The 27101-nt window shown below is 42.8% G+C and overlaps 1 protein-coding gene across 1 annotated transcript; it reads right to left on the bottom strand.

The window, feature by feature from the left end:
* hecw2b (HECT, C2 and WW domain containing E3 ubiquitin protein ligase 2b) lies at nucleotides 1-26512 on the bottom strand. Its single transcript, XM_080052965.1, has 30 exons — nucleotides 25992-26512; nucleotides 18386-19389; nucleotides 15377-15484; nucleotides 15099-15193; nucleotides 14663-14738; nucleotides 14405-14574; nucleotides 14065-14207; nucleotides 13577-13677; nucleotides 12516-13345; nucleotides 11693-11837; nucleotides 11427-11570; nucleotides 9925-10075; nucleotides 9726-9829; nucleotides 9360-9484; nucleotides 8311-8496; nucleotides 7354-7506; nucleotides 7156-7258; nucleotides 6332-6428; nucleotides 6149-6232; nucleotides 5846-5955; nucleotides 5553-5673; nucleotides 5347-5460; nucleotides 4236-4388; nucleotides 4042-4140; nucleotides 3724-3853; nucleotides 3458-3604; nucleotides 3270-3384; nucleotides 3009-3094; nucleotides 2807-2919; nucleotides 1-1998 (listed from the first exon to the last, which is right to left on the bottom strand). The coding sequence occupies exons 2-30, from the start codon at nucleotides 18756-18758 to the stop codon at nucleotides 1887-1889; spliced, it is 4488 nt and encodes a 1495-aa protein (XP_079909091.1). The 5' UTR covers nucleotides 18759-19389; nucleotides 25992-26512; the 3' UTR covers nucleotides 1-1886.
* Between the last annotated feature and the right edge of the window lie 589 nt (nucleotides 26513-27101).

The raw sequence follows: 27101 nt of genomic DNA, 5'->3' as shown, positions 1-27101 counted from the left end.
TACAAAATGTCCATGCTTCTCTATTATGACAGTATGGTTTTGACCAGATGTGCGCCTGCTTGAGCACCCCTTGTGAACTCAACTTAACCTGATTAGACAAACATTGAGTTGATTCAATTTGTTCAAGATTGAAATAAATAGTGTAAGTCTAGAGGAACTATCCAACAGTGTCAGAGTTCAACTCTATTAGAAAATGAGTTCATGTACAGCATTGTAATCAAATTGAGCTGTACAAATACACAAGTGGTCAACATCACAAGTGTAAAAATAGCAAAGAAAGGAGAAAAACAGCTCGATCATGTGTAAGGTGAATAAAGAACCAGTATGAAAAGAAAACATTCTAACGAGCAACAGTGAAGATGCAGAGGAGATTTATTTTGCCAGTTGGTATAGTATTGAATGTCTCAGGGTACTAAAGTCCTTTTCTAATACATGATAAATTGCACTCAAATGGCAGCTTAAAATTAGATTAATTTATTGTGTTTTTTCCACCAGCAGCGGAATCAAATTTGGGGAGTCATGGCAGGGGCGGATCTAGAGGTAGGGGCAACTATATTTATATATAAACCTTTCCCACTCTAAATGGCAGACAGTGAATATAGTCTGCATAATAGAGAGAGTGTTCAGACAGTCCTCTTTCTTATCGCAAGTACAAGAAATTTGAAGCTCCAACATTTAGAGCTAGATTTTGGTAAAAAGGTCTTCTTGGGACTACAGTCCTGAAACTGCGTCGTCAGAGGGTTGATTCTTTTATATTCAAAAGTTTCCCAACACAGACAGGACATTCATTTAGCCATGATGGGATTGGGTTGTCAAAATATCTCCCACTATTTAATTTTTGATTGAGTTAAGCTTATTCACAATAGCTAGAAGATAGATTGTTACTATTAAAAAAATGAGATAGCACACATTTTCAGGCTGTCTTATATGCTCTAGATCCGCCACTGGTGCGTGGAAATTTGGATAAACTATTTTCCTTTTGTCTACAACTCGAGCGCAGACTATTCTTTATTATGTTTTAGAAAAGAGACCTGAATAAAAAGCTGGTTTCAAATCACAGTCAATGGATATTGTTACCTACATATGTAACTTAGTTTACTCATCAACACATCTTTGTTGTTCCACACAAAGACTATATCATCATATTTAATTTACATTCAAATCACTACATGTCACTGCCACATCACCATTAGAAAATCCATTGGTTTCTCCAAGATTTATATACTGTAAGAACAATATCAAAGGTTCTGTTTGGGGTCTCCAAAATCCCCTGCAGAAGTTCTCTGGAAAAAAGATCCCAAAACTTACCCCTTTGGTTAGCTCGAAAGGCTTTGATAAACAAACGCACTACATAAATAAGTGCAGTTACTACAACAGGCCACAAGGGGGCAATGCAGCACACAGTTCTGGACTGTCCTGACAATCCATCTAGGTCCATCCAAAATAGATTAAAAGAGTCAAGCCAGCTTTTGCAGTGAAGGCAGTGGTTGCTTCTTCTTTGATGTGTCTTAAATGTAACCCTCGTGGTAGCAAAGAGAAAGTGAAAACAGCAAAAAACACATCTTGTCAATTCAGTAAAATCCTGACAGTTATGATTATGGTCCCCAAAGGCAGTATGGGTATTCATTTGTCAAATCACAAAGGTGAAAGTGTGTTTTACTAAGTAGGTGCGCAATACGTGCATGTGTGAAAATACTTTAAATAACTGCTTATGTCTGCACATGGGACATTTCAAAGGGTCAGAGTGCAGCTTCATGGTTCAAAAGGTATCATAAGCCTAGTTATAAAATAAAGCCCATTATAAATTAAACACAAAACAAATTGGACTTTAGATCCAGATTTCTGAATCCTCTTTCGGCTTCCTTCATGTCTCCCACCAGCAGTCCTCATTCCAGCCCAAAGGTGCTGGTCTCCTCCACGGCCGTTAGCATCTTCTCATACAGCATTGAGAAAGACGGATATGGCGGCAGGTCCAGCCGGTTGAAACAGGTATGTGCTCTGGAGAGAGATCATAGGCAGTGATGTCAGACATGGTTTACATTTTCTTTTCAAAAAACAAAAGCATTGTCTCAAGTGTGAGGTGATCACATTTTGTAAAGTCACAATTTTTCAGTTAGTTTTACTTGGGGGGGGGGGGAATGCCTACAAAATGGCAAACTTTAGGCACATGCTTTCTTACTCAGCTAAGGGTGTAAATGCTGTTTATTTATAACATACATGTCCAGACAGTTATACACACAGATAAACATATACATGAGGGGCCAAAGTAACAACAATTAATTGATAGAAGAAATCCTCGAAGATTATAAAGTGGCCATCCAAGTCAACTGACTTGAATCCCATAGCAAATCTATGGTGGGATTTGAAGAAGGCTGTTGCAGCACAGAAACCAAAGAATTGACATGAATCGGAGGCCATTGCCCATGAGGAATGGGCTAAGATTACTCAGGAACGATGCCAGAAGCGGCTGACTGGCTATGCATCACGTTTGCAGCAGGTCATGAAAGGAAAAGGGTGCTCTAACAAGTACTGAAACACTTGTCTTGAAGGGGTCAAATCATTTTGAGACTACAGAACTCGTTAAAAGTGTCATTTTGTGTTGGAGAAACCACTTGTGATATTATTTATGTTGAGCTATTTGAATTGTGTTCTTGTTCTATTTGTTTATTGTAAACATCTTAATTAATTTGCCATGGGGGTTGAATAATTCTATTGCAGCGCTACTATTATAGCTATTATACGGAAATCAATGCGTGTCTACACACTTAGTGGCTGACTACAGCACCCTGATGAGGTGTGTGTTTACCTGGGCAGTGAGGTGGTCTTGCCCCACTTTTCCACACAGAACCTGCGAGGTCCGTTGCTGCCTCTCAGAGAAGCAAAGCCCTCGTAAGGGATACTGGACGTCCCGGTCACAAACTGAAGACGCAGAGGGGAAGGAAGGAGAGAAGATTTAGATTATTTTCTAATGTATTTGTATCAAAAGCCCTCTTTCTCTTTCTGCCCACCTGCAGGAGCCGCAGTCTCTGCTCATTGTTGAACCTCTCCACGGCCGCCCAGAACCACCGGATCACAATATGGTTGTCGTGGTAACCTAAACACAACAGTGGATCACCAAAGTACAAAGTTGAGATGTAGTAAACTTAATAATAGTAAAGAATAACGTAGTAAGTAAGTATTGAGTTTGCATGACAAATTTCCTTTCATATTATTGTAGGAACTACAGTCAACAGAAAATATGATTCAAAGGCTTATTTTAAATTCCAGACCTCCTCTGTACTCGGTATTGTTCCTCCAGTCTGATAAGTCAATCTCAGCTGTGCCAGCGATCACCAGCTCCAGCTCCCTGGCATCAAAAACTGACACTAGCCTGGAATCCACCACCTGGAAAACACACAAATGTCACACATTGCACTGGACTTTAAGGTGTAAATATATGTAACAGTGTGAGCCATACCTCATAGAAGCCTCTGATCAGGCTTTCAGTCTGCTGCACCACTCCTCTCTCTATCCTCCACTTCACCATGCGCTCAATGTACTCCTTCTTGTTCTTCTCAGAGACAGGGATGTTGGCCCCGCCAGGCTTCAGCTCCCTTTCTGTTATCTATGGCAACACAAACAAAAACTAAGCACTTTTTTTCTCAAGGGGAAGCCAAACAGTAGACGTTCCGTCTCCTCACATAAAATGCATTTGAGACACACAGACACAACCATGAAGCTAACCTGTCCAAAGACCTCCTCATTGACTGTGAAGGTGAGGTCCAACATTTCCTCTATGTCGTTGTCCTTCATCCACTGCAGAGACTGGTGAAACTCCTCATCCAGATACTCCAGGTCACTCAGGTCACAGGAACTAAACCCATGGGATATGAGAGTGAGTGTGTTTATGTTTATAGGTGCATGTGCGTTCCTGGTAACATTAAACACACACACTGTCCAAGAAATAGAAGCATCAACTTTATAGACAGGGAAATAAGTTTTGAATATGTTTGTGCACACATGTCCATGCATCTGTGGATTGTTTCCACATACTGTACGCACATGCGCAGTAGCCCTTTATAGAAAGGTCTGGTGAAGAAGGCATCCAGCAGGTACTGATGGATCAGAGCCAAACCCAATATACGACCACTGAACCGGAACCTGGAACAACATAAAAACACACGCATGTTAACACACACAGAAAAAGCCATTAGGATACCAACCATCATATCCCATCTTCACCCGGTGTGTCTCACCATTCGTGGTGATTGTCTACGAAGGCAGACATGGGGCTGATCTGGACGGTGTAGGTGTCGTTGGCAGAGTACTCAAACAGACCGTAATAAGGGTTGAACAGCTCCCTGGAAACCAAGAAGAAGAACTCTCTGGAAGGTCCGCTGTAGTCCAACCTGCAACACACAGACATACAGACAGACAGGTCTATCTTTACTACATATAGGGGGGCGGGGGGCGGGGGGGGGGGGGGGGAGTATTCAAAACCTAATAACTAAATAAACACTCAATAATAACTATGCAAGTTTAATCTGGAAAACAATCTTAAAGTATTAAAAGAAATCAATTCAATATTATGTCATTGGTTTATTATTAGTCATGGAGGAATGTAAAAGCAGGATTTTACTGTTGGGAGTTGGTTGAGGTAGAGCTCATTTTGAACCATTTAATTTCTTTATAAAACTAATGATTTTCATTGTAGATGCATCTGCTTACATTTTCATTGCTAATAAATGCGTTTTTTGGTTTTCAGAACTTCTGAAAATAGTGTAAATCATTATTAATCAAAAAGTATAACTTGTAAAGTTTAAACTAAAGCTGTCAAATAGCAGAGTAAAAAACAATGCTTCCGAGTACATCAAATGTGTACTTTACAGTACTTGACTAAATGAAATCAACCTTCTTACTACATACTTAAAGCAGAAGTAAGCAATATATTTATGTTAATAAACGTGTTACTTCGCTACAGGGATCATTTATACTTAATTAGAGTATAGAGTCACTCTGGTCTGGACGTAATCGTCAGAAAAACTTTTCTTGTATCCTACAACCCTTTATCCAATCAGAAGAGAAAGGTACAGATAGGCAGGCTCTCTGCCATTGAACCCTGTTTTATCGTCCTTACAGATCTGAGATGCCGCTAGATAAATCGCTGCTTGAAGACCGCTGTGCGTTAATGTGGTGACAAGGGAGGGGACTGCTAACTGCAGTCACTGACAGGAAGTTAGCTAAAAGGACCATTTCTCTTACTTCTCCTTTAAGTCTGTGATTTGTCTTGTCTAAAACATGTTAAATCAAGCTGATGTCATGTCATCTTAATCATGGTTTTTATTATAAAAGGTTTAAAATACTCACCCTTCCTCCCCAACGAAGCTGACGTAGAGCTTGCTGCGCTGCAGGTCTTTGCGGGAGTAGCACATGATCTGGTTAAAGGCATCTTCCAGCAGGTGGTCACGACGGATGATCAACCTGAGACACACACACACACACACACACACACACACGTCAGCTCATACAAATACACACACAAAACAGAGGCAGAAAATAAAGCATCCACTTACTTTAGCTTCCCTGGTCCTTGGCCATAGCCTTTAGTTTCTAATTTCCTGTAGAAGTTGCGCAGTTTGGCTTCAAAGTCTCTCTTGTAGGGTGCCGGCGCTCTGGCATTCGCTCTCTGAGTGCCTTTGGGCAGAGAGAAAGACGGAAGAGATTTTGCATTATATGTGCAGTTCCTCTTCTTTGTCTCTTTCTACTTAAAGCAGCATTTGCCATTTCTAAGTGAAGGATTTAAACCTGAACAAATATTTCAGAAATAAAAAGCTTTTGGCCTTTATGCAGCGTCTCAGGCTCATACCAGGCGAGTTCTGTGGCGAGGAGACCGGTGATGCCCGAGGTGAGTGACAGTAGCTGGGGTGAAGTAAGGCGTGAGGAGGCACGTAGGACATGACTTCATCTTCAAACAGGCTGCAGAGGAGACACAACCAGGAAGAAGTTATGAATTCATTCAAAAGAGAAGCTTCTGTTAAAGGCACGAGAGACAAGAAAGGACAAACACCAAGTAGAAAATGAGGAAGATAAGAGTAACAGTGATATGCACCTGATACAATAAGACACATACGGGAGATAGGAAAGTAAAGGACGGACTGAGAGGTCTCACCTTAGCAGCATGACGAGGTCGGCGTCCCCTGACAGCCTGGCCAATCCCGACCCTCCATCTGTGCGGATCAGCTGCACCTTGTCCCTGTTGTCACATCAACATTACACTGAGAGAAGCTGGCTACTGCAGAATCACTCCATATGGAAGCTCTACATATAGCAGTGTGTTTGTGTGTGTATATACCTGAGTGAATGGTTCCGGTTGAATTCGGGCTGTCTCTCCTGTAAGATCTCAAATATGTTTGGTTGTCGAAGAAACGCCACTATCTTGTCGTTGTAAGCTAGAAGAAGAAGACCAGACACATTGATGTAGGTCACATGTAATATATGTACAGGCAGGGCCGCCTTTTTTTTTTTTTTTTTCTGTCTCAATATAGGCCCCTGATCTAAGAAGGCCCCGCATATTGTCATTTAAATAAATTAATGACTGGCTCATGATAGGCCCCTGATCTTAGGGGGGCGTAGAGAGATCAGGGGCCCATCATGAACCAGTAAAGAAAAAGGAAAAAAAATCACATTATTTTTGGCCTACGAAGATTAAGGGGCCTATCATTCACCAGTACATTTTTGTTATTTTTGTTTAATAACATTGTTCGGGGCAACGCAGATCAAGGGCCCATATTGAGATGAGCCATTAAAAACAAAACGAAGAGTTCAAAGAGAGAAGTAGCTTTGGGATAAGGGATTATAAAAAAAAAATTGGAATGCTGACTGACTGGATTTTTTAAACCTGTATATTTTTGTTTCTGCTTTTTGGTATTTCTGTGTCTCCAAATTATTCCAGAAAATAGCTCACCCCAGGGCCTAGTGGCAGGTAAAAGCAGCCCTGTGTACAGGTATATATTTTTACATACATGTTGCTCAAACTGTTGTTTGCACTCTGGTTAAACCCACATACATTTCATTGTATTGTAACCTGTTAATGTGCAATGACAATAAAGTGAATCTAATCTAATCTAATGTGATCCTCTCTTTAGGGTTGTGCTTGTGTTTGGGGCATGTACTGACCCACTGGCACAACGTCTTGGCCCTGCCCCCTGTTGGCAGAGGTGAAGGTGCTGGAAGGCCGTGGCAGGACAGGCGGGCCAGCATGACGAGGGTCTTCACCCACCTACAGGGATAAATAGATAGGGGAGGTATTTTTATTTTAAGGGTGCATTTTACAAAAACTCTATCCTCAGATAGCATTAGCGTGTGTGTTGTTACCAGTCGTCGTGGGCTGACCTCCCCGGCACTGTGACTGCGTTGGCGGGTCAGGTGTTGGCGGTGAGCCAGGACGCTTGGGGGCCTGCAGCTCTGCAGAGGCAGCCGGGGGTCGATGAAGGTGGTGGCACGACAGTTATGGTCCACGAAGAAAGGCTGCATGTGTACGCACAAAAGCAAGGAACTGTCGAGTGTCCATCGGACAGCAGATTTAACAATACAATGGTCTTTGAATCTTTATTCATATTTTTAAACACAGTTAAGATTTGCATTTTGGACAATGATTGTCTTTTAAATTAGTTGGTGTCACAAAATCTTGCTTATACGTACATGTCTAAAATTAAGATTTCATTTTATGCAAATCTCTCATATGTATGACTTTTTTTTATTGTGATTTTATACATAAATATATCAATCATAACCATATTTGATTTACTTTACATTTATGAAATATACTTGAATTTTCTTCTGTAAGTATTCCTGTGCAAAGCACAAAAATTTAAACAAAGTATTATTTTCATAATTATTTGCTGTTAAATTATGCTGCTTTTATTAATTTAATTATTTTATATATTAATGAAAACATTTATTAATTCATGTATGCATGTCCTTCAGATTTTTTTGTTTTTTTGTTTATTGACGAAATATTATTTACACCATGAAGGGATACCCAGAAAATAAGTCAAATAAAGTAAAGTGCATTGAGTATAATATCTCCCAAATGACAAAGTATCCTGATAATGATGCTCTGTATTTTGTGGGAAATGATGCATTCCAGACTATCAGCCATAAGTTAATAATGTACTATATGGCAAAAAACATTTGGGCAGATAATGTATAATGTTCTTTAGAGGCTTTTCTAACCTGACAAGTTCAAACCCATGAAGGTAAATGTTGACATTTTAACACACCCGTTCTGATAGGAGTTACATTTAAAGGACAGAATGTGTGGTCCCCCACCTTGCCGGTGTGGTCGTGCTTCATCTCCCAGCCTCTGGGCAGCTCCAGCTGCTTGTTGGCCAGCAGGTTGAGGAAGGCCACCAGGTCTCTGTTGTGCTGGTAGCGCTCATAGTGGTGAGCATCCCGACGAACCTTACTGATCATATGCTTCAGACACGTGTTGCTGGTGAACATACGATAGGCACTCTACGGTGAGGGACAGAGAAGAGCAAGAGAAAGCAGAGGAAGAAGGAAGGACAGAATGAGGAAATACATCCACCACCAGAGACGTTCTGTTAAGTCCCACTGATAGTGCAGATGTTTATCCATCACCATTAATTGTGTGCTTTGGTTTTTCATTTGTTAGTGACGGTAGGAAAGTTGTTGGTGTGGGGAATGAATTGTACAATCTATTTTATAAAAAAAGCAAGACACTTTTCAGTGTTAGCCTACCACCCCCTCTATGTTTACTCACATTAGAAGGGTCGCTCAAGGAAAAGCTATTACCATCTTTCTGCCTAGAATTTTTGAATAGACATCCTCCACTCAGTATGGATTGCAATAACTGATGATGCCCTGAGTTTTAACCACACGCTAATGAGCAATTGTTAGCATGCTACTGCTAAAGTGAGCTTTAGAGGTTTCTACATTGAATGGGGACAGGCTAGCAGCTTCTTACTGCTAAACCACCAATATGTAGGTCATACATCCACACAAAAGGCATCTTTTTGATGTTCAGTGCACAAAAATATAAATCTGAGATCAGAAAAAAAGGAAAAGAAAAGAAAAGGTCTGCCCAAAATGATTTGACTATCCCCCATACAGCACAAAGAAAAAAAAGACAAAACCTGTCTAATTGTCTAAACCTAAAAAATGTTACCCTCTCGTGGATAACAGAGGCTAAAGAGTAAGCTTTGCAATGTCCTAAAATATATATATATATATATATATTTTTTTTTTTTTTTTTTTTTTTTTTATTATCGTGCAAACCATGAAATGGGGTGGAAGAAAATAGAGAAGGATTGGTTGAAAGAAAGAGGGAGGAAGAAGAAGAAAAGGAGAGTCCGTACAGGGTTGGAATGCAGCACAGTGAAGAAGTCGGGGCTGGTGAGGAACTTGGCGCTGGGGGACTGGAGCAGCAGGGTGAAGCGAGACCTGGAACTGGACTGAGCCATGCTGTTGTCCCTACGCAGCTCTGCAACACACACACACACACACACACACACACACACACACACACACACACACACACACACACACACACACACACACACACACACACACACACACACACACACACACACACACACACACACACACACACACACACACACACACACACACACACACACACACAGAAGATGCTACTAAATGAATTTTCCAGGACGTGCTTTAAAGAATACATTGACCAGCATGCAGTGCAGCAAGAGGATTACCTGGGATGGAGGGTTGCATGTCAGTCTCATCCATCGGCACTATATTGGCTGGCTGCTCCTCTGGTCTGCTGTCATTAGTGATCGTCCTACGTATGCTCTGATACCTGGAAAAGTGTGTATGTGTAACTAACGGGAAAAGTTTTTTATTTTTTTTTATTTTTAAACTTTGCTGCTTGTATAAGGGCTGACCATAGAGTACCTGCGGTTTAGCTGCTCCATCTGCTGGATGGAGTTGGACCTCTGGAGGGTCTGCGGTGGGGGGGGGGCAGTGGGGCGCTGCCAAGTTGTGGTTCTGTTCACATGGTCCACGTAAAAGATCCGACCGTGGCTGTCGATGCGAGCCTCCCAGTCTGGTTGACCCAAAACACACACACAAACAAGTTGACAGAAGTGAGAACACACTTGATAGCAAGGCCATGCTTAAGAGGAAGACGCAGAGGTTTTGGTACCTAAACCAACAAAGGTAGAATTGGTTTAAGGTGTTGATCCGTCAGTTATGTTGAGAATTTCAGCAAAGGTGTAAAGGAACAAACACCAACTGTGAAGATGAACAATGAATCGCTTGTATACACAGCACTTGAAAAAATGGAAAATGTGTCTTGGTAAATGAGAAACCAGATTTATTGGGGCTACTACTACTATTTCAAAGGTCAGGAATGAACCATCAAGGGTCAACCGACATGTCTTTTGAGTTTTTCCTAAATGTTTAAAAAATATTTAACCTGCCATTGAAGGATTAGTTTACACATTAGTTGTGTGTGGAATTATGTCAATAAATATGATTATGGCCATTTCACACTGTATACGCATTAATTAATTAATTACTTCATTCATTCATTCATTCATTCTTTCATAAGAATTGTTCATAAATAAATAAATAAACAAGTACAAGTTTTTGCTTCCAACTATTTTTAGTGTATTATAAACCATATATATATATATATATAATATATATATTGTATATAGGTTTATATATTTGTATATATATTTCTCTCTCACACACAAACACACTCACTAGGTGGTAGTGGCTCGTCCACTCTCTGGTAACGACTGATGTCATGGCGGACAGATGGCAGGGAGCGAACAGATTGGTGGCCATTAACCTGAGTTGTGGCACCTGCTTACACACACATACACATGCGCACACACATTATATGATGTCATCAAAAATGTTAAGACATTTTTGCATCACTTCTCATATAAGAAAGGGCAGGAGTGTCTTATATTTTTATTAGTATGCGACAGTGGAGAAGCTCATGGACGTTCAGGGGAAAAGCTAAGTTAACAGTTAGAGGTCTGTGTGCCCTCGAGCATGGCTCCCCTTCCCGCTATTATCTAATACTGTCAAATGGTTAAATGAGGACAACTGAAAATGATAATCGAACAGCTTTTTGGCAGCTTCAGGACACATCTTCTGATCTGGATAATGCTACAGTCTTTGATTAATACTAGGTGGCAGCTCAATCCTCAGCGTGACGAGACAGACATGGGGAGGATTTGCATGAAGTCAGCTTTTGGGCAGCAACACCAACAAACATTGAAAGAAGAAAAATAGATAAAATGTCAGAGAAAATATTGAATAAGTATTTAAAGCTTAGGGAATGGAATTCTGAATCCAGTTAGATTGTGAATGTTTTCCCTTGTTAGTAAAAATGAAAAGATAAATCTCAGGAGTGCAGAACAATAATTTCTGCATCTCACCCATGTCTCTCTCCAGCCCGGCTGCCCCGTTGGGACTGTCTCTGGGCCTGACCAGCTCCCGGCTCTGGGCTGCTCCCCTCATGGACTGCCTCCTCCTCCACACCTCCCCTCCCTCCTCCTCCTGTTCCACCCCGCCGCTGGCTCCTGTCATTTAAAACAGACAATTGTTATGTGTTTAACACTTGTTCCCAAGTTATTACGTAAACATTTGGTACCAAAAAGTCAAAAGATCCTTAATGTATATATTCCTGCCCTGTCTCACTAACCAGCTTCAGAGGGCCCTCCTCCTTGGTCAGCTATGTTGCTGCTGGTAGAGGAAGCTGCTGCGATTGGCCCGTTGGCTTCACTGCTCGATGACTCCGCCCCTTCCTCCTCTGCCTTCGGAGCCACCTCTTTTCTTATCTCCACCTCCTGAGGAGTAAAGATTAGAGGAGAGATCTTTTTCAAACTGCTGTTTATTTTTTTAAATTGTAAATGATCTTGCTCCCCCCCCTCTTAAGAAATTTGTGAGTCTGAGTAGAGCAGAAAACAACACAAGAGCATCATCTAGAGGGGACTCATTAAGTGTGTTTAGAAGGACCACTTTTGGTCAAAGTGCCTTTTCTGTAAAAACAACAGGGCTATGGAACAGTATTCCTGTAGGTATTAGGCAAAGCAACACACTCAGTAGTTTTAAATCAGGTCTCAAGAAATGGCTAAAAACAAGGCAGCGATGTGAACATTTTTAGTCATTTATCTCATGTTTGGTGTTTTATGTTTACTTTATTATACATCTTGTTTTGGTGTATTCTCTTAACTAGATATGCCTTCTTGGTCATGCAATATTGTGAGCCTATATTTGCACATTGGGCACCTTTTAATTGTATTATCAAATTCTTGTATTATTATTCATTTTAATCCTTTTTGTTTTTAGCTTAACACCAACTCCTGTCCAGGGACTACAGACGAAAATTAGCAATGTGGCTATAATCTGGCTCAATTGTATATTGTGCACTGTCCCTGCTAAATAAACAATAAATGAAATGAAATGAAATGAATTAATCTGGCATCTAAGACATGTAGCTTTTAGTCATCTAAACAGCTTCTCACCTGAATGGGTGAAAGTGGTCCTAGTAAGGGATTGTTTGCACCAATCCTGCTGCTCTGCTCCTGACAGGTACACTCCCCAAAACGCTCCCCTGACCCGGCTGCTGCCCCTGCTTCAGCCCCTGATGGCCTAGAGGAGGGGCTGGCTGCTGTGGAGGTTACAGCCCTCGGGTCAGCGACCTCTACGGTCCTACCTGCAGTGTCAGCAGCAACTGATGTCCCCGCCTGTGTTTGGACAGCAGCTGCACATTCTGCAGCTCCAGGGTCAGCCCCTGCAGGTTCAGTTCCAGGCTGAGCACTAGCAGGGGAACCTGCCTGTGTTGTGTCCCCTGATCCAGGACCAGTCCTGGCCCCAGTCTGCCCCTGTTGTGGGTCAGCCGATGTGGTTGAGTCGGCGCTCTGCGTTGTCCTTGTCTGCTGTGCTTGCTCCCTGTGTGTCCCCATTGTCTCCTCATCCTCATCTGAGTCTATGTGCAGCATGGCGTTGAGCCTGGTGTCTGTAGGGAAGCTGGAGCGTAGTTTTGGCGAGGGCTGGGCTAGAGGTCTGGGCGCCTCCATGGCGTCCAGGTAGTCGTTAAGAGACACCTGTCGGTGTGTGTGTCCGCCCATGGCTGCAGGGAGCAGATCCTCTTCTCCAGTCTGCCCGGGCTCCCGCCACACGCTGTCGTCACCGTAGTAACAAGCTCCGTTGACCACCACAGAGCCCTCGTCAGAGCCAGAGGGAGAGGGCCGAGACAAGGACTGATGGGGAGTGTCTTCATCGTCTGAGGGACTGCCAGGGTCGCCATTCACCGCGCCATCCAAGATGGATTCCACTGCATCTGGGGAAGCTTCTGAGAGAAAGAGGACGGATGACGGGCGAGAAGAGGAAAAGAACAGAGAAAAGAACATAACTCATATTTTCTGTCAGTTATATGATCTGTAAATCCTATTTATCTCTCTGAATGATATGACGTCAGGGTTAAGTATCTTGTTTGCAATGATTTTTTTTTTAAATCACGTGAAACACTAATTTAGGCTCATTTAAATCACCTCAAAAAAGCACAACCTACACAGACACACACCTTCTTGTCCGGTGGAGGTGATATCCATTCGAAACAGTAGCTGCCCGCTAACATGGTCCGTAGGAAGACGGCGACACAGGCTGTAGCTGACTGGTTGATCGCTGTACACACACACACACACACACACGGAAACAAACATACTTTTAGGCAACAAGCAGATATGCACCATAAACAGTCATCCTGCAAGAAACACAATACAACATGTTTCATTGGAGAACATGATTTCCACTGTTGATCAATATCTGAACAATGAGCTGATTGGCATGTATTGATCGTTATCGACTGAACCATGTTGAGTCACTGTAGTTAAGTGCTGAAGGTCAAACGCATGACCAGTGCTCCTTGAAAGCAAGCAGGACATTTATCCACACACATGCAGCAGCTTCAAAACATGTGCAACTGCAGACACACAGGTGTGTGTGTGGGTGTGTGTGTGGTGTGTGTGTGTGTGTGTGTGTGTGTGTGTGTGTGTGTGTGCGCGCGCTCACTCAGCCGTCGGCCCCTCCAGAAGTCTCTGCATGGGAATGATCAGCTGGCCCAGAAAGCGCTTGATAATCGGTCGGCTCTTGGAAAACTTATCCTTCACCTCGATCCGCAGAACGTCCGTCATCAGAGCCACAAAGGTGTATTTCTACAAAAGGATCATCAGTGCCGTAAGTCTTTCTAATTCATTTGGTATCAGCTATTGGAATATCACGAGGTTTCTCTGTGTTAAAAAATGCTGATATTTCTCTCTTTGGTTAATCTTATGCTAAGGGTAAGTCTCCAAAGAAATAAATGGAAGTCTATGGAAGTCAAATTTGTGTGGGTGTGTGTGTGTGTGTGTACCTCCCCGTGCCACACTGGGTTGGTGGTGTTGGCGATGATGGAGGAGCGTCTCTCATGGCCGTGGTGGGTGAACTTGGGGAGGCCACTCCTCTTACCGGGCTGGATGGACATCTTCAGGTAGGGATCGGGGTTGAAGAACATGCCCTTCTTCAGGCCAGCAGCCCGGATATCTGGAGTGAAAAAAGCATATGCACTCAGAACGGGTGTGTGTGTGTTTTTTTTTTAATTGGACAATCTATCTATAATAATCCCTCCTACCTGATAGGGTGAAGCTGACTAGTTTCCGACAGTGCTCAGTACCGGATTGGTCATCCACTTGGCCTTCACTGCCCACCTGGTGAGTAAACAACCAGCATGAGCATATCCCAGTTTAAGCCGGAACTGACTTCATTTAGAGAAAAAGTTTGATTCAAAGTTAAAATTAGGACTCAGACCAATATTCCCTCTCCCTCTGATTCAAGCTGACTGCTTTACATTTTACCGACTCAACTGGAGCAAACTCCTCACTTCAGTTTCTGCTGCCGATAGCTCGGTCCACCTCTCTCCATAAACCAACTCTGACTGCACGCCATCTCAAAACTTGCTTCTTTTAGCCCAAATATACAGTGCCAAATACATTGTTTGGATGAAGCAGCAGCTGATCTGTCAAAGCTCTCAAAGTGAATGACCTAGTGGGGGTGTAGATGGGACATACCGGTACTCCAGGGTTCTTGACAGTGATACAAGGTGTTGTTGCTCTTAATGCTCCGCTTACACCATGATAGTATTTAAAGGACACCTTGGTCTCCGCTGGGAAGAAAACACAACACAAGACACAAATTACAACATCATCAGGGTTATTTTTGTCAGCAAAGTCCTCCAGAAAGATGCTCTCACAGGCTGCATGGTGCAATTCATTCACAACTAATCTGTAGTGGTGGAACGCCCCTTTAGCGAAACATGAAACGCCAGCGAGACAAGATGGCTACTTACGCTCCATGAAGTAGGGTCCCGCCTCCAGCCTCCAGACGATCTGTCCCCTCTGGGTGCCGTTCACACCACGGTTCTTTGAGTCCCACACGTTGGCCACACATGTCTCATCTGGAAGAAAACACACACACACACACACACACACTCTCAAATTCAAAAGCTGCTCCATTGCATTTCTCCGGCTTCTGCTTCAAAAAACACGCACAGGTGCCGTGGTAAATTAGACAACAGTTGTAAGACATACGGGTCAGAACAGGACGTTAAGCAAAGGTCACGTATTGAGCAATTGACTTAATGAGGCAGTAGCATGCACACAGACCTCGGCCAGAGGTGATTTATGTAAAAACACAGAGTTCCAAGAGTAGGGGGAGTTACTGTTTCTCAAACATTTAACCCAAGTAGAGAGTGGCAGGAAAACACTGGCGATATACCAGTTGCATTTGGATCCATAACCTGAGTTCATGTTTGCATCACATTTTAAGTTAATACAATATACTGTAGGGGCCTCAATACTTCAATAAATTAAACTTATGGAATAAAGTAAATTCTTCCCGAGTTGTGTCTACTCATCCATATTATATTTGATTTATTTTGCATGCAAGGACAGATTCTTCAGCAAAATATATCCAACAAAAAAAACAGCTGATAATTGCACCCCCACGGACACACAGTATCCATGTTAAGTTAAGAATCAGTAAGAAAAATCATCCCCGCAGGTCTTCTTTTTAAATTTTTTTTTTAAGTTTTGGCAATCCGGAAAGTTCTTTATAAGCAACAGAGGACATTTTGAAAATGCTACACCAAGGCCCAATCTCAGTAACCACAGCCACTAACACCAGTGACAAACTTTCATTAAGATGTAAAGTCGCCCTGCTGGATTTAACAGTGTTACCAACTCAGAGGCCTATCAATCTGCCATTCATACATGTACATGTCAAATATACTTAAAATATCAAACATAAAAAGTATTTATTTTTGATTAAATTGTTCCACCACGGCCACCATATGATCCATGACTACTAATAAAAGTCTTTCCTTCCTGGACAGTCTTTCACCAGGTTAGATACCAATATGGATTTTAGGGATTTCTTTTAACATGAGCGTTAAGGCAGCGTGCTGCATTCACATTACGAACCACCATGGAGGTGACAGGTTCCAGAGGGAGAGAACTTCTACCTTCATAAACCACGTCACTGTCTGTGCTCGTTGAGCCATCAAATATTTAAGTGTACATGCCATGACAAATGGCCCATGTCCAGACGGATTAATGCTGGCGTCCATCAGCCACACATTCACCTCTTACCCTCGGCCTCTGACACACCAGGTCACCATTAATTACACTTTTTTTGTGTTAATTAAGTAATCCTCACACCTACACACACACACACACACACACACACCCTTCAATCATCCAAACCTCCAGTCTGAGAACTCGCACACACATCAGACAGCAGGGAGAGGTAATGGAGCCCAGGCGGCTCCAGGGGGAGCGTGGCCGACAGCCAGGCTGGAAACGGTGCTCACCCCCTGGGGAGAATCAGTCCAGAAATCCCCTCTCCTCCTCCTCGCTGCCTGTGGGTCAATAGCAGCCCAAGAGCTGCAGATGGGATGGAGAGATCACCTTTCATTGGCTTCACTATGCCTCAAATAAGGGATTGTCCACAGGCGCTTACTCTCACTCTCACTCACACACACACACACACACACACACACACACACACACACACACACACACACACACACACACACACACACACACACACACACACACACACACACACACACACACACACACACACACACACACACACACACACACACACACACACACACACACACACACACACACGGTTCAAGATGACCTTAGCGGTGTGTATTTATCTGGCTGCTGAAAGCTGCTCTCTCTCACCTGAGCCTGAGAACTACGTGGCTTCAGTGATCCCAGATAACACAGGTTGCTAGCAGAGACGGGCTTTTACCTCACATTAAACTCATGGCATTGCCTGCTCCAAGAGGACATGTTTCAATATATTTTAGCTTTCCCTTCTGAGATTTATAGAGATTTGGCTACATCAAGTTTTTATGTATTTTTAAACAAAATATATATGCAGCATACATTTGTCTTTAAAACTCAGTACAGTTCTTAACATGGTCTTGCTATCATCCATTAAAAAGGCAGAGGTGACCCTGATAACATCATATTAAGGTAATTATATATATCAAATGTTTATGCTTTATTATTGGTAGATTATATATCAGGCTTTGAAGGTTATGCATATGTATCTGTTGTACAAAAGTTGTATTGCATTATTGAAAATATTCACAAAGATTTTGTAGTTTTTGAAAGTCGAGTTTCCCTTCAAAACCTCTGTCATTCAAAAGTACATAACTATTGGACACTATGGTGTAATATGAGATGGGAATGTGCGGCTGTAAAATGCTATTGATGCTGAGTCAGCGTCACTTTTCATCAGGATAACTTACTTCCTTTTCTCACATACTAAAACACACACACACACACACAATCCATTAGTCGGTTAATGTAGCAGTGGTAGGGCTGATGTAATGCTCTAACCTTGAAGAGATGAGTTACAAGTCCCAACCTCTACGGTGGAGCTTTGATATCACTGTCCTACGGCCAAATGTTTTATCATATCCCCTGACCCACAGAAGGACAGACGTACGGATGAATGGTAGGGAGGCAACGTGGAAAATGAGACAAAGCAACAGGAGGCAGAAAGTAAGGCCTGGACATGTATAATCAATAGTTCAATCAAAACTTGTTGTGTGTTGTTGTTTTTTAACAATGCTAGGGTAAAACTAACAGTCTGATACGGTAGATTTGTATGCAAGGTGCCGTGACACTATAAATGCTGTGCAATCCCGCCAAAACATCAGGCTCATCAGACCTGGATCGTAAAGTGTGTGCTTGAATAACTTGGGCAACAGAGTAATTAATGATGCAAACATGAAGCTGGTGCTCCACTCTTCAGTGAGGTCGGGTTTGCTCACCGATGTGGTACAGGCCGATCCAGTCGGTGGCGTCCACTTCCTCCTTGATGTCCCAGGAGATGACCAGGTGGCTGTGGCCCAGAGTCAGCTGGTACGTGGAGGCAGTGAGCGACGAGCGGCTCTCTGACGTCACCAGGTCTGTGTCGCTATTGGCCCGCTGGAGCCCCACCGCCCCTTCTGATTGGCTGCCTGACGACATAGCAGAGGAAGAGGAGGAGGAGGAGGAAGTGGAGCCCTGCATAGACAGGCAGCGCAGGTTCTCTGGTCCTATAGTGTAGGGCCGGGACTGAGGGCTGCGCCGACGCACCGCCAGCAGGTGGTCCCGGGCACTGCCATTGGTCGACGACGAGGAAGCTGTGGCGGCCATCGCCATGGTTACAGCGGAAGAGGGAGCAGGGGGGTGAAGGATGGGGGAGGAGGGAGCAGTGGAATGGGGGCGGGGGCGAGGGGGGAGGACGGCTGTGGCCAGGGAGGGGCGAATGGTGAAGGCTTGGTGGGTGGGGCCAAACTAAAAACAAGAATGAAGGAGAAAGGGAGGCCGCTCACCTTTAAAAATACTTTCACTACACCGAACTAAAGAAGCACTGAATGGAGGTAAAGATTGAGGAATGGGGCAATTACGAGAGCAGTGCACTGTCCAAAGTAACTTTAAAAAATCTATTGGAATTTGCTTTCCGTGCTGTACATTTCTTTGGCCCTGCTGGCGTTCCCTTGGGCAAGGCACTCCAGAGTTCCCTGGATCCACTAGTCGTCATTCAAGGTATTCAAGGAGGCTGTTCGCACCACGGTCAAACCTTCGATCTCTCTTTTTGTTTCTCTTAGATCAGTCATGCACATCCCGTTTCTGCTCGAGGACACCTGTTGGTTTTGCCTTTGCTCGAGGGCACTACGGTACTGTAGGAATCATCCAGTAGGCCATCATGATGAAGGGAGGAGGTGGGAGGAGGGAAGATGACGGGGTGCTCCTATGATCCACAGGAGAGGGGTGGATGGAGGGTGGAGACCTATAGGGCAAGAAGAGGGATGATGGTCAGTATATTGTGGTGATGGCTGACATAACAGGACACTTAAACAAAGGCTACTAAATGGAATTCAGCCATAACTGAGGCCTATTAGCTTTTAGCATTTTTAGCTTTCTGGTCGATGGGTGTCTTGTTTTTTTGTAACTGCACCATTAAACCAAATAGATATATTCTAGATCACAGTACACACATTTGTACCCACAATTCAACCTTTGCCAACAATAACTACATATTTTTTACATATACTTTGTATATCCCTTTAGCCAAAGACAGGCCTGAATGAATTGATAAAGATGTCTCCAGCAGCAGCTGCTTCAGAGGTTATAAGGTTCAATTCCACTTCCTGAATAGATCACAATAAAAACCGTATCTCTGCAAGCTTTCAAAATGCACAGACACACACACACACACACACACACACACACACACACAAACACACAATCACTCTAACTTGCACTCTCTCTCACATGCACTTTAGTTGCCATGGTGAGGATGATTACGCCAAAACTGCTTCTTGGCTTCCGAGCCAGACACGTCACACCTAATGGATCAGCCGCCACTCCCCTCCTTCCTTCCTCTCTCGCTCTCTTTCCATCCTACTTCTTGCCATTATGAGACTAAACGGATGTGCACTCACGCACAGACATAAAGACACCCCCTACCCATCCATCCTACCCCCACAGACATCTAAAATCAGCTGTGCAGATAGAGAGCGAGACAGTTGGGCGGAAATCTGCAGAGAGAGAATGCGTGGGAGATGGACCCAAATAAATTATTAAAACAGGAGACAGTGAATGTCTAGGTGTTTAACGCTAAAATGAAGAATTATTGTTGAGTAAATGTAAAAATATCCTCTTGTTAGAGTCAAAGCTTAGTGCACCTCACATGCAAGTAGAAGCCCCTTTGCGCTCGTAAGCCTGTACAGAACAATAATCAACAGCAACATCTGACTGACTTGATGAATACGCTCTCTCCTTTTAGCTCCAGGGTTAGGGATCTTCTGCTGCTGATGAATATATATACACACACACACACTTTATCAGATAGATATTTTTTTCTAGCATTTTTGATATATTTTTATTTGATCTATATGGAAATCCATTTAGCTGACACTGCTCGGTGCATTACTTTGAGTTTCAAAGGAAAACGTTTGCGTCATATCAGCAGCAACACAAAGGCTATTGGTTCAATGCTATTGCTGATGCAAGTCCTGTCCAGACATTTCTGTCCTAACAGTGCCATGGGGAACATACAACACGCTGGAAACTTCATCAAGGATCAAGGAACTATTCAAATATAACACAGGAAAACGTCCTTCAGCAACAAGTAGTGTGTTGTGACCGATAACCTACGTAGGTATGGAATTACATGGGAATGGGATTACTCACAATTTGCAAATAGATGTCACATATAAATAGGAATATTTTCTTTTTTTTTCCATAAACGATTTTTATTTAAATTTTTCTTTTTTAACAAACATACAAAACATTTAGAACCCCACCCACCCCACACCCCAAACAATCCTTGGAAAGATGACATAAAATGACATAAAAAAACTAAAAAACATTAAAAACAGTTACAAAAGAGACAACTACATGCAGTGTGTAATATGACATCATCAAGAAAGCAACATTCCCTGGGCAACCCCACTCCTTACAGATAATAACAGAAGTACAGTGGCCACAATAAAGAACAATTCCAAATTCCAAACAATGCACCTGAAGACATTCCAACCATGACGCCTCAAAATAGGAATCTTTTCTGCGGAAACATTGGGGAAAAGTTGAAGAATCTTTTCCTGTCAGTCCCAAATAATACAGAGGCAGAAATGTGTTGTGCTCACATTTTTACATCAATTCCTGTAAGGACGTCAATGCTGTCACCCAAGATGTATTCAGTTAATACACCCGTATATAAAAAAATTAATAAAAAGCTGTGATACTTAAAAAAACAGGCTCACACACATTGACACATCTGGCCAGAGTGTAAATAGTATACTATAAATAGTGCAGGGCAGAGACCAGCGTTGAGCACGGTGCCACTGGCAGAGTTTAAAGCCACTTTTGCCCAAATAGTCGCTGCACACGCGCACAATTCTTAAAATTATTCTGAATGTCTCCACGCTTTGTAAAAACAAATTAAAGCACACATACACACTCAAGCACATTCCATCCCTAGAGTCCCACAAACAATACCATGCTGAACACACTCCACCACTGCCTCTTGTGTTTGATAAAACTAAATCAGAATTGCACCCACAAACAGGCTTATGCATGTGAAGCTCTGGGGAGGTAAGTGTCCTTGATCCAGCAGCAGGATTAAAAGAGAATGATAGAATGATAGGAGGGGATTCTGTTGACAGAATGCCTTCTCTAATCCACTGCATTACCACACGGCTTCAATCTGCAGCTGGAGAGCTGACGTTTCCATCCAGCTGTCCGGCAAGTTTAAACTCAGCGAATTGTTGTGTGAAACCAATGCACATTAGGTGTTTGGAAGGAGTCAGTACATTAAAAGGGTCACTCCAGTGATTTATTATTACACTCTTGGGAAGTTTGGGAACTAACAAGAGGCAGACTAAAAAATAAATGAGACCAAGATATCTTGAATTTTAGGCCAAAGTATGGGTCAAGACAAAAAAAAAAAGCTGTCCTACATTTCCCATAACGCAAATAATTGCACCTTTTCGTTGGGCCAGGGTTACTTTACCTTTTCTAATTACAAAAATGTATTAATTTTTTATGCAATAACTTACACTTTATAAATAATGTTTTGTTTATGTTTTATATCGACATGACACCGACTGACGATGAGAACTTATTGTTATGGAAACGACGTGACACACCCGTTCATCACTGTCACATACAGAGCAAGTACACACACTAATTAGTCAGTACGTCACATAACAAGTGACACATGGGTCATGTCTGTTCTTAGCCAATACTCTGAGGAGCTCAAAATCAGCGCTTCCTTGCCTTGTAACCAACTAATTAGTTGTTGCCTCAAACAGCCCACTCCTCCTATTTAATTCACACCCAGTTTAATAACCAAGGGCACATTTAAAGGCTGAGCTAATAATACCTGGCCTGTAACCAAACCCCCCCTGTATCACCAGTCCCCTACTCGAACCTCACCCCCTTTTCCTGCTTTCTCCTCCCTCCCACTCCGTCTCACATACTCCAAAAGATGACCTTTGCCCTTAGTCAGCCTGGGTCCCACAGCACAAGCATTCCACATTAGCATGCACGTAAAACTCGTAGCACTGCCCACACTGGCTGCTTAACCAACACTAAACCTCTGTCAGCCCACCCCAACTATATAATTTTGTAAAATGTGCTGTTGGGTGAGTATAATTTTGGGAAGGTTTAAATGCATCAAAAATTGGATACCAGCCAACCCTAATGACAACATAAATATTCCTAATCGATGTAATGGACTTACAGCTGTTGCGTGAAGGTGGTCTTTGCTTATCAGAGGTGGTCAAACCTCCTTTACGTCAGGACATAATATATCGGCATACTTTTCCTATACTTAAACCACAAAGCTGTGAAAATCTACCATACTACGAATATCCGCTTCAGCAGACTAGCTCTGTACAGGCTGAGCTCGGTATGCAGGAGGAGGATTAGGAGGGGGGGGGGGGGGCTGGCTCCATGCTATCACCACAAAAACACAGGTACAGTAGCACACACACGTAACCCTTAACACAAATACTTTCACAAACACACACAGAAACATGAGACGGTACATTGATTGATGGAGCGAGTGTGTAGACTGGATCACTGAGCTGACTTATCAATGCCCTACTTTGCCGCTGCAACAGGGAATCTTAGTGTATTTGCTTGTGCTTGTGCTGATACAGCACCTGATAATTGCTTTATTGTTAAGACTTGCCTATTTAAACATTCAGCAAATATATGGAGCCATATTAGCATTTGTTTAGGGTCATGTCTGTGTCTTTGGTCTCCATCACCTGCTGAGGGAAATATTTGGCTTTTTAGCTGCTAAAAGCTCCCCTCTGTTCCCCAACTAGCTGCTAATTGTGTCCTGTCTGCTGTTGGTGCTAAATAGGTAGCATACAATGGGTTTATTTAGATCTTTTTTTAGCTAAAAATAAGCTGCATTTTATGTCTGGAGGTGGCTTTAATGAGAGCTGTGAGACCAAAACGATAGTCAATTTGCAGGGCGTTATACAAAAAAAAATTGCTAAAACAAACTAAAGATTATTCTAACAAAATAAGATATTCTCTTTTTTAAATATCCAAGCAAATCTCTCATTCTGCTAGTTAGTCCATTATTTACCTCTGTACGTAGATTATTTAAATGCACTGTGTGAAATGAAATGGGCGCAATAATTCTTTGAGCAGCAGCTTCAAGTCTGCGGAGGTTATTTATAAAATGGTGAGACTTTGTTACTAAATATACACCCAACCCAGTGAAAAACCAGAACCAGGCACTGAGATCAATAGACTCTCAACCAGTTTTGATGGGAGCCCCACACACTGGAGATACATTGGAGGAGGCTCACCCGGTCCCTTTAGAGATGCTAGAAATGTGTCCTATTTGCCCAAATAACTTTGTGGGTTTGGAGTGGTAAACTTCAGCCAAACATAAAGGCAAAAAAGAGACTACTTAAGGCATACTAGGTCATTCTGGAGAACATTTGTTGACAAATCACAAATCGTCAAAATCAGTGATTATCTTCTCACAATCTGCTACCTGTCTGTCCTGTGTGCTTGCTGAAACAAATCCTGTGTAAATACAGAGAGCCTAGACTCTGTAAACAAAGGGAATGTAAAGAAAGTGGGCCCCCTTTGTTTACATCCCCTTTTGTTTAAATACCAGTTTACAGAGCCTAGGCTGTGTATACACACACACACACACACAGTACGGACAAGGTAGCAGATTTGAGAAGATACCCACTCAGTTTAATATACTATATATCTGGTTTTAGTTTGTACAAAAGCAGAATTTTTACAATAGTATTGGGACTCGATATCCCAGATATTTTTTTTTCCAGCCCACGCCTTAAACCGTTTCTTCCACTCTGCTTGGGTATCTGGTCAGTTTAATTCGCTATAAATCTGGTTTAGGTTTGTACAAAAGCAGACTTCTCAGACAGGACCACTATCCCACACACACAGTCCTGAAATAGCTGTAGCGTGATTGGAGAACAATGAGGCAGAGGGCGACAGCTTCCTGTCCCCAAACACACCCCTCACATTCCACTGTGCCAGTTTGTGTTTCGGTGCATCCTTGTGTTCCTAACTCCTTATACAGGCCAAAGGGCCCAATCCATCGTGACATAACAGTGATGCAGATTTTAACGCATAACCATTCACAGAGCGGTCACACACAGGGCAGGATGTTCCCACTGTAGGCGGGTGGTCCTGGAAGCTCCTAGATCAGAGTTTAGAGGTTCCATCTAACTTTTAATTGGATTTTGGAATCAAATTGGATCTGATGTTTGGCTTAATAAGCTGTCAAGTTACTTTAATGTCAACGGCCCATTAGTGCTTAAATAAGGTTTAACTCACTGAAAGTTGCATTTATTAGTTTACAGGAAATGCCTAGAAGATCTCTTCTAAAGCATTGGGATTTTTTGTTATTACGCCTGCAGATCAGGGAGTTTAATTTAAGTAAAATCACAAGGCAGGATGCACTGGCCATGGAAGTGCTCTCATATCAGGTCATTATACCTTGTGGGTCAAAGATAGACCCAATACACTTGAGAATCTTCCTTGTATTAGAGTGCAACGCCAAGATGCAGTACCGTGGTGTTGTACATGAATCCTGCTTCTATTGGAACCAGGACCTGCCCTTGCTGGAGTGTCCTTGAGCAATTCACTTGACCAATATCGCTAGCATCATCTGGAGCACACATCCAAACTAATCTGTTTTATTCAGCAGAGACGATGGATCAGACGATCTGTTCTCTTAACACCTTCAAATGAAATGTTTAAGAAAGCTGCATCCTCAGTCAGCCGCAGACCTCAAGACAAACAACAAGGGAGCACACCGATGACACCAATCAATTCCCTGATAAATATGGCCTCAGCCTAGCTTCAGGTTATTATACACAGATTACAACAGGGTTAGGATCTTAAGTGAAGCTATTAGGCAGGAAATGGGAGATGAGCCGTCCTGTTATTCTAGGATTGATCTGATTGTGAGCACACTACAGCTCTGATCTGATTGACTCACATTGTCCAACAGTGTGCATGTGAGTGATCAAGGTTTAAATCCCTGTTGACTTTCACCTTTTTTTTGCCTAATTCCTCTTTCCATATTGACAGACTGTATTTGGAGCGTTGTTGTTGTTGTGCAGAGGGCCTGTATTTGACACTGTTGCTGCCAGTGAAGCACACCACCAAGGCATGACTTAATCTGCTCACAATAGCAGCCCAGTCGGAGGCAGCTCTTTGCAGAGCAGCAGACAGATTGATAAGTGAAAACGTAAAAAAAAGTAATCAAATCAATTCGATGTAAAAACGTAAATTACCGCCTTGATGGTGCCAAATTAGGATGAGCAGATCCCAACACTGTATTTGTTTCTCTATATTCAAGTGAGACACTTAGCTTACTTTTGCTCGGGTGATTTAAACGTTGTTTACAGACCCTCCTGCATGCCAAAATCACCCCTGAAGAAGCCGTCTAATCATATACGGTGGTCCTCCATTCGGCCCGGGCACCACCGAGCCTTCATCGGCTTCCTAGCGGGCAAAGGCACTCCACAGCCCGAACACAGCGCCACCGCCTCCCGGTACTCCCAACCTCCGGTCAAGTCGAAACCTCCTTCTGAAGAAAACAAAAAATGTCTGCTTTTCTATCCCCGTTTCTCAATCATGGTTGCTACTTCTCTCTATCCGCGGCGTCGTTTACTTCTCACGCAGTGTTGCCAGGCTGGGTAGAAAGACGCGTTCATATCTTATTTATTTGGCTGCTGCCACTTCACATCCGCCGCCCTGCTTCCGTCGCTTCACGCACTTTATCCCCGCTTTCCTCTCGATCTGACCGGCTGCAAGGACACGAAACCAAGTGCATTTCTGCTCACAGCGACATGTTCCCGTTAGAAGTGCTGGTGGTGGGGAACTTTTCTTAAATGCCAGGCCTTGTTGTGATAGTCCATAGTGACCGACCTCGGCATCAAAATAACTGATATAACACCTCCCACCACCTCCCCCCGCCTTTGGAGGATAACGGGTGTCCAAACTAGGGCTCGGGGACCTTCAGAGAGGTCGCTAAAAGGGGGTCCAAATGTTACCGATGTATCTCCTAGAAATTAATTTCAAATAAGAGAACATAAGAGGATTACTGTTTTAATCAAGGGTTTCAGTAATGATGGAGTTTAATAAGGGCATGGTCGGATCAGAAATCATCCACTGGGTGGTGACACAGGTTTATGTTTAGGGGAAGGGTGCAGGGACAAACCTAGGGAACCCATGATACCATGATTATACCAGTGGGCTATGCATCTGTCGTTAGTGTGCAGTAAGTCATTAGATTTCAAATTTAAATTAAATTAGTTGTAGGCCTATATCCCATTCTGAATTAATGCCAGCATGATTTTTTTGGTTCCAGGGTGCCACGGTCTACAGGAGCCAAGATACAACATGCAAAAGTGAAAAGAAAACATGTGTTACAGCAGAGATGCTTCACTGTTCAGCAGACAGGCTTTCAACTGTTTCTATGTT

This window comes from Ammodytes marinus, assembly GCF_949987685.1.
Source record: "Ammodytes marinus genome assembly, chromosome: 24".
In the NCBI taxonomy this organism is placed as follows: Eukaryota; Metazoa; Chordata; class Actinopteri; order Uranoscopiformes; family Ammodytidae; genus Ammodytes; species Ammodytes marinus.
This window is presented reverse-complemented; position numbering and strand designations above follow the sequence as displayed.